We start from the raw sequence: 13,348 nt of genomic DNA on the forward strand, positions 1-13,348 counted from the left end.
CCCTGCACCATCTCTTTAGCCACGCATTCATCCTCCACATCCTCCTATTTCTACCCTCACTAGCGCGTGGCACCGGCAGCAATCCAGAGATTACTACCTTGGAGGTCCTGTTTTTTAACTTCCTACCTAATTCCACATAATCCTGTTTCAGGACCTTATTCCCACTTCTAGCTAAGTCATTGGTCCCCACATGGACCACGACTTCTGGCTGTTCTTCCCCTTGCAGAATGCTATGTGCTCGATCAGAGATATCCCTGACCCTGGCACCAGGGAGGCAACATACCAACCTGGATCCCCGATCTCGTCCCACAAACCTTCTATCTGTCCCTCTGACTAACGAGTCCCCAACTACAAGTATCCTGTTCTTCCCTTCTGAACCTCAGGGGCAGCCCCCGTGTCAGAGACCTGACCCCTACGACTCGTCCCTGATAGGCTGTTCCCCCCAGCAGTATCCAATGCAGAATACATATTGCTGAGGGGCACTTCCACAGGGGTACTCTGCACTGGCACTCTCCCTCCTTTCCTCACAGTCACCCAATTCCCTGACTCCTGCCTTCTAGGGGGTGACTGTCTCCCTGTATCTCCTCTCTATCACTGCTTCTGCTTCCCTTATGATCCTCAGTTCATCCAACTGCAGCTCAAGCTCCTTAACACGGTCACTCATTATATGCAATTGGATGCACCTTTTGCAGGTGTAGTCATCAGAAACAGCTGTGCTGTCTCTGATTTCCCACATCCCACAATTGGAGCACTTAACTACCCCAACTGACTCCATTTCCTCCTTTCTTAATATAAATACCCTTCCCACACAAGTAGCTACTTCTCGCCGAAGTCCCTCGAGCCAAAGACCCCACTCCTTCACTGGGCCACTCACTCACTGCACTGTTCCTCGCTGGCCGCTCCCTCCCTTTCTACTCCTTTTATTAGCCCTTACCAATTAACCCCAATTTACTCCCGGCTCCTCCTCCTCTCACCCGACGCCAGGCACCAACAATTTAGGGGGATCCCGCCCCTGCAACGATGTGGTAAGTGATGCATCATGCACTCGGGAGAACTATCGGTAAGTCTCCCCGCCCCCCCTCTTCCCCCCCCCACTGGCTGTCAGTCCCCCAGTTTCCCCCCCCCCCGATTCCTCTCCTCCCCACGGCAGCAACCCCTCTCTTTCCCCCCCCCCCCCCCCCCGATCACGGCAACCACTTCACCCAGGGGTTTCCCCTGCGAAGCCAGCATGCAATCACTGATGTCACAGGAGTAGCTGGGTCAGCCATTTTGCTGTTCAAGTCGCCAGTGGACGTGTCCTGGGTAAGTTTGACGAGGCTCCCTGACTACCTCCAAGGTAGGGCAGGGACCCAGTTGATTTAAGAGCTCGCTGACTAGGTCGTATCCTTCCAAACTGCCTTGTCAGTAGGGTGCTAACCGGGCAAATTGCCCAGTTAACCCCATTTTACACGGCAGCTTGAAAAGGCCTACAGTTCTATCCCTTCAAACCATATGGAATCTACATCCTCTGTCTCGCCCATCCTTCCTTCCATCTCCTTCCTAAAAGTCAAATCTCCCTGAATATTGGATCCCCTTCCTCAGATCTCATTCATTTATCTCTACTTGCTCTAAAGGTTTATCTCTGTCCTTTTACATTCCTGAGCCATTGGAGCTTGCCTTTTTGCCATATTTATTGGTAATCGTTTTTTGTTTTCTTTGTGTAGTGATCCTTTTCACCATTTTCCTTTGTTAATTCTGCCTTCAAGTTAATACTACAATCCTTTCAACCTTACTTGGCTCACTTAGCCAGCATCTGTAAGGAGTTTGTACATTCTCCCTGTGTCTGTGGGTTTCCTCTGGGTGCTCTGGTTTCCTTCCACCCTTCAAAACCTTCGGTATTTGGGTGGCATGAACTAGAAGGGCCTGTCACTGTGCTGAGTCCAAATTTAAATATGATCACTGATGTGTCACAGCAGTTATGTCATGGCCTCTTTTTCATTAGCAGCTCGTCTGATTTGATCCTTGTTTCTCATTCTTCCCACTGGGTGTTGAATCTCTGGGATTCTTGACTTGGGAGATTTGTAGAGGCTGCATCATTGGACATATTTAGACTTGAAGGCACAGGAGCAGAATTGAACCATTTGGGCCTTCTAGTCTGCTCCATCATTCCATCATGCCTGATTCACCATTATTTTCAACCCCATTTTTCTGCCTTCTCCCTGTAATCCTTGTTGTACTTCCTAATCAAGAACCTACCAACCTCCCTGTGGTGGCGGTAGCATTAGATTCAGAGAAAGCATTTGATAGATTGGAATGGGACTTCTTATTTGAAACACTTATTGCTTTTGGGATTCCAAATACATTTATAAATTGGATAAAGGCATTATATGATCAGCCAAAAGCAAATGTGATTACAAATAAACAAATGTAAAAACCCTTTTTGTTAGAAAGGTCTTCTAGACAAGGTTGCCCATTATCACCTTTTCTTTAATTTGCATTAGCAATAGAGCCATTAGCAGAAATAATAGAACTGATAAAGAAATTAAAAGGTTTGAAGTGGGTATTAAAAAATCATAAAATTAGTTTATTTGCAGATGATGTTATAGTATATTTAACAAGACTAGAAATATCGCTAAATAAATTGAATGAGTGATTAAAACAATATGGACTAGTATGGGGTTGTAAAGTCAACGTTGACAAAAGTGAGGTGATGCCTATTGGTAGATATGGATTATTCTCAGTGTAAAAAATTGACAAAATTTAAATGGCAAAATGATGTAATTAAATATTTGGGAATAAAAATTAATAGAAATATAAATAATTTATTTGTTAAATTATTTTCCATTATTAAAGAAGATGGAAAGATTTGCCAATAACATTAATAGGATGAGTGAATTGTATTAAAATGAATATTTTTCTGAGATTGCAATATTTATTTCAATCGTTACCCATTCATGTACCAGAATCATTCAAAGTTATTATTTGAATAAAATAATACAAGATGTCAAGAATTGGTTTGGAAAAATTAACATTGAAATTTGATCAGGGAGGACTAAGATTACCAAATATTAAGAATTATTTCAAAGCAGCTCAATTCAGATTTTTGTCCTCCTTTTATCAAAGGGGTGAAAAAGCAGCTTGGGTTCAGATTGAAATGAATAAAATTGGTGAATTTATCCCAGAGCAAATTCTGTACATATGGAATAGTGAGTTGTTCAAAGGAACTAAGGAGACATTAGTTTTAAAACATTTATTAAAAATATGGAATGGAATTCATATTGAGAGAGGAATTAAAAATGATCAATTATCAAAAATTTTGTTAAAACAAAACCAACTTCTTCCTTTTACTTTGAATAATTATTTGATAATTGAATAAAGATAAACAGAGGATAAAAGATTGTTTTTTAGGATTTTTTAAAACTTTTGACAAATTAAAAGATAAATACAATGTACATAATAATACAATTTTTGCATATTATCAATTAAAATCGTATTTTTAAAAAAAATTGGGAACAGATTTGAGACTCCCAGAACAAAGTCAATTTGAAGATATAATAACAGAAACATTTATGGTCAATAAATTTATTACTAATATGTATATAAGAAACCACAAAGAAAAAAGATTTATATAAATCAAAAATGCGGTAAGAGAAAGATTTAAATATACAAATTCAAGAGGAAATATGGTCAAAATTGTGTCAAAAAAGTGTTGATCAAATGTATCCTGGGGCATCATAGGAAGAATTTGCAGGAGCCCTGGCAGAGATATTTGCACCCATTAAGCATGGGTGAGGTGTTGGAAGACTGGAGAAGGCTAATATTGTGCCTTTATTTCTAAAAAAAGGCTGCAAGGATGAGCCGGGGAACTGCAGGCTGGTGATATTAATATCAATGGTGGGTAGATTAAAAGGTAAAGGTTCCATTATTGTCACATAATACAACATTTAGAATATAACATACATTACATTTTTTAACTTTTGCCTACCATAAGGCAGACAGAGAGTCCCCACTTTGTCCAGCACCCCTCATGGAAACTTACAGGACCTGGTGTTCCTAGACAGTCTCCCCTCCAAGTACTGATCAGCCCTGTGTCTGCTTAGCTTCTGAGATCAGACAATCCCAGGAGTATTCAGGCTATTAGTGCTGTAGTAGAGGGAATTCTGAGATAGTCAGCATGGCTCAGTGTATGGGGAAATTGTGTCTCATAAACTTGAGTGAGTTATTTTGAAGAGGTGAATGAGATGATTGATGAGGGCAGATTGGTAGGTGATGTCTGTGTGGACTTCAGCAAAGCCTTTGACCAGGTCCCACATGGTAGGTTGGTATGGAAGGTCAGATTCCATGGTAAGCTGGCCTGTTGGACACAGAATTGGTGTGGTGGTGGGAGGAGGAAGGTTTTTTAATTTAGAATACAGCATTAACAGACCCGTACCTGGGTCGTCCAATTAACCTATAAACTCCCCTCTCCCAATACAATTTGAAGGGTGAGAGGAAACCAGAGCACCTGGAGGAAACTCACACAGACATGGGGAGAGCATACAAGCTCTTTACTGACAGATTTGTACCTGGTTCACTGGCGCTGTAACAGCATTGAGCTAACTGCTTCGTTAACCATGCTGTGCCTCAGGGATCAGTGCTGGGTCCACTGTTGTTTGTCATCTATATCAATGATTTGGAACACAATGTAGTTCACATTGTTTGTAAATATTGCATTTGACACCAAGGTTGGTGGTGTAATGAGCAGTGAAGGAGGTTATCTGAGATTACAACATGATCGGATGAACCGGGAAAATGGCTAAGGCAGGGATGGCCAACTTATGGCGCATGTGCAAAAAGTGGTGCATAGAACCCCAGTGATAATTATTAAAAAAGCCTACTCATGGTAAAAGTATTAATGGTTAATACTTTTTTAACACTACAGTATCCCATATGTAGTGTATGGGATACTGTAGTGTACCTGTCAACTTTTTATTTGTAAGTTGGGATCACTGTGGGGACCAACATGGAGCTGTGGGGAGAGAATGGGGCAGTGGGGACAGACACGGGGATGTGGGGAGAGAGCGGGGCAGTCGGATTGGTTTGGTTATACAAAATATAGTTTTCCATTGCTAGTGATCACTTTTTCTAAATTGCTGTGGATTTGCTTGCGGTAACTGAATAATTATGGGAACACAGATGCGTATGCGGTTGAACATTGTTCATATGAACGTTAAGCAGTACATATCTGAACTCATACGAGAAAGAAATTGACACATGAAATGTAAAAGGTTGGCCACCCCTGTACTAAGGAGTAGCAGATGTAAGTTGACGCTGACAAGAGTGAGGTGTTGCAGTTTGATGCACAGGTACAGCACATTAACAGGCCATTTTGGCTCACAAGTCCGTGCCACTTGGGTAATTATACCCAATTAACCTACACTCAGGTACATTTTGAATGGTGGGAGGAAACAGGAGCCCGTGGGGAAAACACAGACAGACATGGGTAGAAAATACAAACGTCTTTCAGACAGTGCGGGTTTCAAACCCAGTCCAGATCGCCTGTGTGCAAAGGCGTTGCACTAACCACTACGCCAACCATTGATCCAGGGCAGGACCTGAATGGTGGGACCCTGGGGAGTGTTGTAGAACTGAGATACTTGATGGTACAGCAATACGTAGTCAAGGCAGTGAAGAAGACATTGGGCACACTTGCCTTCATTGATCAGGGCAGAGTAAAGAAGCAGGGACGTCGTGTTACAATTGTAGAAGACATTGGTGATACCACACGGAGCATTATGTGTGGTTTTCATCACTCAGCTATAGGAAAGGTATTAAGCTGGAAACGGTACAGAAAAGGTTACTGGGGCTTAAATTACAAGGAGAGGCTGGATAAGAGGACTTTTTTCCCCCTGGAGTGTCGGAGGACCCAATTGAGGTTTATAAAATCATGAGTAGCATCGATAAAATGTATGGTCATAAGATTTCTCCCCCAGAAAAAGAGAATCTGAAACTAGAGGGCATTCGTTTAAGGCGAGAGGGGAAAGGTTTAAAGGGGATTTGAGGGGCATCTTCATGGAACGAGCTGCCAGAGGAAGTGGTGACAATTGTAATGTTCAAAAGACATTTCCAATTTATTGCTAGAGTACATACATGACATCACGTACAGCCCTGAGATTCTTTTCCTACAGGTGAGGCAGAATTATTGTTAGTGCAAAAATACTCCACTCAATATACACATGTAGACAAATAAAGAAATGTAAACAAACTGCAATATAGAGGGGAAAAAAACATCAATAAAGTGCAAAAGTAAGAGGGCCTGGTTGAGTTTATTTTTGAGTCTGATGATGGAGGGGTAGCAGCTGTTCCTGAACATGGTGGTGCGAGCCTTGTGGCACCTAAACTTTCCTGATGGCAGCAGCGAGAACAGTGTATGTGCCGGGTGGTGCAGATCCTTGATGATTCCTGCTGCTCTCTGAAGGCAGCGATCCCTGTAGATGTTCTCGATGATGGGGAGGGTTTTGCCTGTGATGTTCTGTGATGTGTCCTCTACCTTTTGAGACACTTTACACTCAAGGGTATTGGTGCATGGATAGGAAAGATTCAGAGGGCCAAATGCAGCCAAGTGGGGCAAGGACAAGGTGTGCCAATGGGTGATTCCATACTTTAGAACTCTGTGACTGTTGTACAAGTGATGCAGCCCAGTTAGATAATGGTCTACATGTGGATTCTTTGCCTCACCCTGCTGGCAGGTCCTTCTACTGCTCCCTGCCTTGTGCTTGGCTGTGAGCTGTGATATTCTCAGTGGCAGTGAGTTTATTGGCTGTTTCCACTTCAACGAGAACTGTTGCCCTGGCTATGTTCATAGCGATCTGGGCAGTGGACTGGAGGTTTTACACTATGTAGAATGATGTATTTAGACAAGTCAAGTTTATTGCCATCTGATTGCACAAATACAACCCAACAAAACTGTGTTCTCCGGTCCTTGGTGCAAAACATGCAGACACACAGCCAGACATGACACATACAAACAAAACATATGCAAGACCAGTATTCATATATACAAATAAATATTGTTTAATGAATATGAAAGTCTTGGATGGTTGGTGTGAGCAGTTCCTTCAGTATTGAACGGTACTTCAGAGGAAAAAATGCTGTGTTCAGGGTGGAAGAGGTCCTTAATGATTTTGAATGCCTTCTTCAGACAACGATCCAGGTATCTCACGTCATTTGGTGGGGGGAGGGAGACTCCTGTGATCCTCTCTGCTGCTCTTATGGTCCTGTGAATTGACCTCTGATCCATTTATCTGCAGCAACCGTACCACACCGTGATGCAGCCAGCCAGGATGCTTTTGATAGAGCTCCTGAAAAAGGATGACAGGATGGTGGCCGGTAGTCTTGCCCGCTTCAGTCTTCTCAGGAAGTTCAGTCTCTGTTGTGCCTTCCTGACAAGTGAGGAGATGCGTGTCCATGTTAGGTCAATGGTTAAGTGAACTCCAAGGAACTTGTTGCTCTCCATCTCTCCACTACAGGGATATTGATGTGTAGCAGAGGGTGGTCATTCCTGGTTCTCCTGAAGTCCATGATCATTTCCTACATCTTGTCCACATTGAGTTTACTCACCAAGTCTTTGGCAAGAAGTCAGTTCCTTCATTTTGGGTAAAGTTTCTTGTAGCATAGTGCTTTGTGTATTTGTGTGACGTGTGCTGTGTTAACTCAAGGTGGCTGTTTGTACTACGTGGGGCCAAAGAAGGATGAAAAAAGGGAAGTGGTGGTTGATCAAGAGAGGCGCCGGCAAATATTCCTGGATTGTCACTTCTCTGATGTTGGTGGTCACTTGGGCCAGAAGAAAACAGCACACAGGATCCAAAGCCGATATTATTGGTTGGGCATAGTAAAGGATGTTGTAGACTGGGTAAGGAAAAACTATTCTTAATTTGCAAGTAACCAATTATTTTCAATCAGATTCATAAAATGATCCAGCAAAGGGTGAGGTAACACTGGATAACAATTTTATTTTCAAAAAATTTACTTCCTTAAAAAAAGGGGGGGAGATTATGAGAGATAACTTCAAGCTGAACTCAAAGATAATTTCAGATTTGCTGTGACACGTAGGAAGTTGGAGAAACATTAAATTAACTTTTATTGAATTTAGCATGTTTAATCACATAATGATGCTGACACATTGTGTTAGTTCAAATGACCTAAAAATGTTTTGCCGCTTATTTTTGTCCAATAGTCGGCCAGCATTAATGGATTCCCATTGCCCTGATACTGCTTTTCCATGGTCGCAATGTCCCGGTGAAACCTTTCACCGTGTTTGTCACTGCACCAAAGTCAGCAGAAAATGTTTGCACTTCATGGATTTGTCTGCTCGAAGTAGATTTAAAATATGACAGGAAATCACAAAAATAGGTTCTATCTAAAAAATGGTACATGATAGGAAAATCTTAAGGTTATTTTCATGATCAGCACCCTAAAATCCAGAAAATACATTCAAAAGTGTTCAAGGAGCAAAATCTTTGTTGTCCAGTATTATTTTCAATCAGTTAGCTTTATAAAATGATGCAGTGGAGGGTGAGGTAATTGGCACATTAAGCTTGGCTGACTGAAGGAACATCCAGTTAGTCCCACTCCCTACAAGCAAGCACACATCTTTCTCTTTTATTCTTTATCCAGTTCCAGTCTGATAGTTTTGAAAGAAATTGTCTCCACTGCAATGTGGCAATGTTTTGAGCCGTGTGCTGTGGATCGCAGTAGCTCGCTGCACGAGGTCATGTTCTTCTCTCCCTGTGGTCTTCTAATGATTTCCTCTTCTGTGTCACAGTCTCCCTATTCAATCATGAAACCCTTGTCTGGTTCATAATACCAGTGTCGAATCTCCCTGAACCTTCTCAAATTATCATGCTGTCGCAAGCTTTGTGATTTTGATACTTTTCGCTGTTTCGATATTTTTTGCTGGTGGCTTGAAAAAAGATTGTGTCATTTCCCACTTTTGCATTGGATCTCTAGATTAAAATGTGTGATACCTGCCAACATACAGACCACTACAAGAACACGTCTCGCAAATTTCAACCCATAAAAGTGACAAAACCCTGGGAAATTCTTGGCCTTGACCTCACAGGTAGGTCAGCTTTCCTGCAGTGAACTGCTTTCAAAATGTTGTTTGTATACGTCAAATCTGATGACCTTTTTGTTGCTGCAGGCCCTTTCCTTGAAAGTGTTCGTGGGAATACCTTCGTCCTGACAGTCACTGATTATTTTACCAAGTGGGTTGAAGCAATTCCAATACAAAAGAGAGATGCCTTGTCTGTCGCTGGTGGTTTGGCTGCTACCTTTTACAGGTAGGCACTTTAAAACATATAAGCCTTTCAAAAGCAAGACATTAGGAGTTTTAGCAGGTACAGGTGGTTGATCTTTCAAAGACTTGCCCAAGTTCTGAATTTCAAGCCCTAATTCTGTGGCCCACAAAAATACTTTGCATCCTTGACCAACCTCTCGTGTAGAACTTTTCATCTGCAGTTAGGACTGACCTAATCACCACAGTTAAGCATAGGAGAGAAGACAGAATTAACAAATCCATTTACAGTTACAGAATTATATGATATATTGATGTCCTTACCAAATAATAAGGCTCCAGGGGAGGATGATTTTTGGGATTGTTAGATCAAATGGAAGATCTCTGGGACTCACCCGAGTCGTTTAAAACTGCATTAATAACAGTTATTCCTAATAAAGCGAAGGACCCTTTGCTTCCATCTTTATATGGACAAATTTCATTATTGAATACTGATTATAAAATTTTGTCCAAATTAATAGTTAATCGATTAGCTAAATGTTTGCCTAAATTGATTAATATGGACCAAACAGGTTTTATTAAAAATAGATAAGCCGATAATATTGTTAGAATTTTAAGTTTGATAGAAAAGAAAAATGCTATCAGTGGCCTTAGTTTTAGATGCAGAAAAGGTGTTTTATAGATTAGAATGGGATTATTTATTTAAAGAACTGAAGTTTTTGGAATTCCGACAAATTTTATAAATTGGATAAGAGCATTATATACGTCTCCAATAGGAAAATATCAAAATCCTTTTTGTTGGAAAGGTAATCTAGACAAGGATGTCCATTATCTCCTTTTTTATTTGCATTAGCTATAGAACCTTTAGTTGAGGTGATTAGAAGTGATAATGAGATTGAGAGTTTTAAGATGCATGATATAGAGCATAAAATTAGTCTTTTTGCAGATGATGTATTATGATATTTTACAAACCCTGAAAGTTTATTACAAAAGATAAATAATCGGTTGGTGGAATATGGGTTAGTATCAGGTAACAAAGTAAACATTCATAAAAGTGAAGTGATGCCAATGATTGAGATAGATTATGTTCAAGTTAAGAAAAGGACAAAATTTAAATGGCAGACTGGTGCAATTAAATATTTAGGAATTAATGTTGATAAGAATTTAAATAATTTATTTAAATTAAATTACATACCTTTTATTGAGGAAAATTAAAGAAAATTTATTAAGATGGAAAGATTTGCCAATTTCTTTAATAGGATGGATTAATTGTGTGAAGATGAAAATCTTTCCTAGAATACAATACTTTTTTCAATCTTTACCAATTTTTGTACCAATAATGTTTTTTCAGAATTTAAATAAAAGCGTAAGATGGCACTGGAAAAATTGACATGGAAATTTGATCAAGGGGGACTTCGGTTGCCTAATTAAAAAAATTATAAAGTGACTCAACTTAGATTCTTGTCCTCTTGTTATCAGACCAACAAAAAGATTGCATGGGTGCAAATTGAAATGTAAAATAGGAGAAAGTAATTCTGAAAACATTTTGTATAAATGGCATGAGGAGTTATTACAAAGTAAATCTAATCCACCAATTTTGAAGCATATACTTAAAAGTATGGAATGGAGAACATGTAGAAAGAGGAATGAAGAATTACCAATTGGCTAAAATTATATTAAATAAAATCCTTTAATTCCTTTTACAGTTAATAATAGTTATTTTGATGTTTGGCATAATTGTGGAATTTTAAAAAAAGGATTGTTTTTGGGATCTTTTTTGACTTTTGATCAATTGAAAGATAAGTATAATATATCACATAACACTATTTTTTCTTATTATCAACTTAAATCTTTTTTTAATTAGGGAAGAATTTTAAATTGCCAAAACAAAGTCCATTTGAATATCTAATAATGGATACATTTATTGAAAGATTTATTACTAATATATATTTCAAATTACAAGAGACTACTCGGAAAAAGGATTTATTTAAATCAAAATCTCGATGGGAAAAAGATTTAAATATACAGATTCAAGACTAAGTATGGTCAAAATTATGTTATGAAAGTGTAACTAATACAATCAAATGATACAATTTAATTTTTTACATCAGTTATATTATACTCCATACAAATTGCATGTACTTCATGTGAATTGTTCTGATCAATGTTATAGATGTAATAAAGAAGTAAGATCCTTTTTGCATGCAGTTTGGCAATGTGAAAGGATAGATATGTTTTGGAAGGATATAAGTATTTTATTGGGACAAGTTTTGAAGATGCAAATTTTGAAGGATCCCAGAGTATTTTTATTGGGGGATATTTCCCAATTGAAGTTAGATATTTATCAAAAGAAGTTTTTAAGCGTAGCAATAGCATAAATAAATCTATAGCTGTAACATGGAAATCTGGTGATATTGTGGTGTTGAATAGATGGTGAACGGAATTATTAAATTGTGTACTATTAGAGAGAATATTGTATAATTTACAAAATCAACCAGAAAAGTTTGATAAGATTTGGAAACCCTACGTGGATTTTATTGCTACGACTTTACCTGCAGCGTCCACCTCGCCCCTATCCAACCTGCCCTAATTAGTTATGGTTTAAGATTGTTATGTAAATGGTAATTAATTAAAAGATGTAGGTTTATTAGACAGGCTTTTTCTTTTCTTTCTTTTTTTCCTACTTTTTTGAGGAGGGAGAGGGTGGGGAGAAAATATATAAACATTGTATTATTTTGTGTCATAATTTTATCATTTTCATGTTATGGATAAATATTGTATGTTTTTTCAAACTTTATTTAAAGATAGAAAAAGACAACATACAGTCCAATAATTGTCAAAAATTGATTTAATATATATAGAAAAACAAGGAAAATAAACTTAAAATAAAAGTAAAATTTAAAAAAAAAACCCAAACCCACCCTCCCACCCCTTCAGCCAGCTCTCTTAAGGGGAGCCAAAAATATAAATTATATATTTAAAAAATTATAAATGTTAAGAACAATTCAAAGTATATCTAAATGCACATATTCCAAATACAGAGACCATTTGCTAACAAAAAAGGAATAATTATCATGTAAATTTTGGGTAATTTTTTCCAAAACAATACAAGTTTTCAATTCATTGTACCAACGAAATATATTAATCTCTGTATTGTCTTTCCAAGTATTCGCAACATATTTACGCGCTACTAATAACACCAAATGTACAAAAGCAATTTGAATTTTATCCAAGCCTAATCCCCTCAACAAAATCAAATTACTCAACAAGAAAATCATTTGGTCTAATGGTAATGTAAAGTTATATAATTTTTCCAAAACTACTTTAATTCCTTGCCAGAATGGTTGAACTTTAACACAAGTCCAAACAGCATGTGAAAAAGTTCCAATACATGAATCACATCTAAAACATAAGTCTGAATTACTAAACCCATATTTTTTTCAGTTTATCTGGAGTCAAATATAATTGATATAAAAAATTATAATTAACCATTCCATATCTTACATTAGTCAATTTGATTACATTGTCCTGACACATATCTGCCCAATCATCTTCAGGAAAAATAAACACTAAATCACTCTCCCATTTAAGTTTAGATTTTTCCCAATCTGGTTTATCTATATTATCTTGTAACAAATTGTACATAACCGAAATATAACCCTCTAAATATAAGGCTCTAAGTTGGTAATACACAAACAAAGAATTTACAGATATATCAAATCTCTCTCTCAATTGATTAAAAAAAAAGAAATTGTCCCTCTTCAAAACAATCCTGTATTGTCTTTATACCCTTAAAATCCCAACTCTTTAAATAATTATTGAACATTGAAAAAGAAATAAGCTGATTATTGTACAATGGAGTTAAAATTGATAATTTATTTTTTGATCCCAAACCCTATTTTTTAAAAATCCAGATCTTTAACAAATGTTTCAATACTGCCATATTATATTCCTGTAACAAATTCAAGTTCCAAAGAAATATAAATTCATGTACCTCGACCTCAGAAATACACGCCATTTCCACCTTAGCCCAGCTAGGAAGTTGATCTAGATCCATCAACCTGCTAATAAACTTCAACTGGGCCGCTTCATAAT

The 13,348-nt window shown here is 38.1% G+C and overlaps 1 protein-coding gene across 4 annotated transcripts in view; it reads left to right on the forward strand.

Moving 5' to 3' along the window:
• Positions 1-13,348, forward strand: part of LOC138761426 (gypsy retrotransposon integrase-like protein 1) — a 48,137-nt gene that overhangs the window by 16,351 nt on the left and 18,438 nt on the right. For all 4 annotated transcript variants that reach the window (XM_069933542.1, XM_069933543.1, XM_069933544.1 and 1 more), the window contains exons 2-4: positions 7,677-7,870; positions 8,968-9,079; positions 9,161-9,299. In XM_069933542.1, the coding sequence (XP_069789643.1) occupies positions 7,677-7,870; positions 8,968-9,079; positions 9,161-9,299 (445 nt within the window). The remainder of the gene's footprint in view (positions 1-7,676; positions 7,871-8,967; positions 9,080-9,160; positions 9,300-13,348) is intronic.

This window comes from Narcine bancroftii, chromosome 4 (genome assembly GCF_036971445.1).
Source record: "Narcine bancroftii isolate sNarBan1 chromosome 4, sNarBan1.hap1, whole genome shotgun sequence".
In the NCBI taxonomy this organism is placed as follows: domain Eukaryota; kingdom Metazoa; phylum Chordata; class Chondrichthyes; order Torpediniformes; family Narcinidae; genus Narcine; species Narcine bancroftii.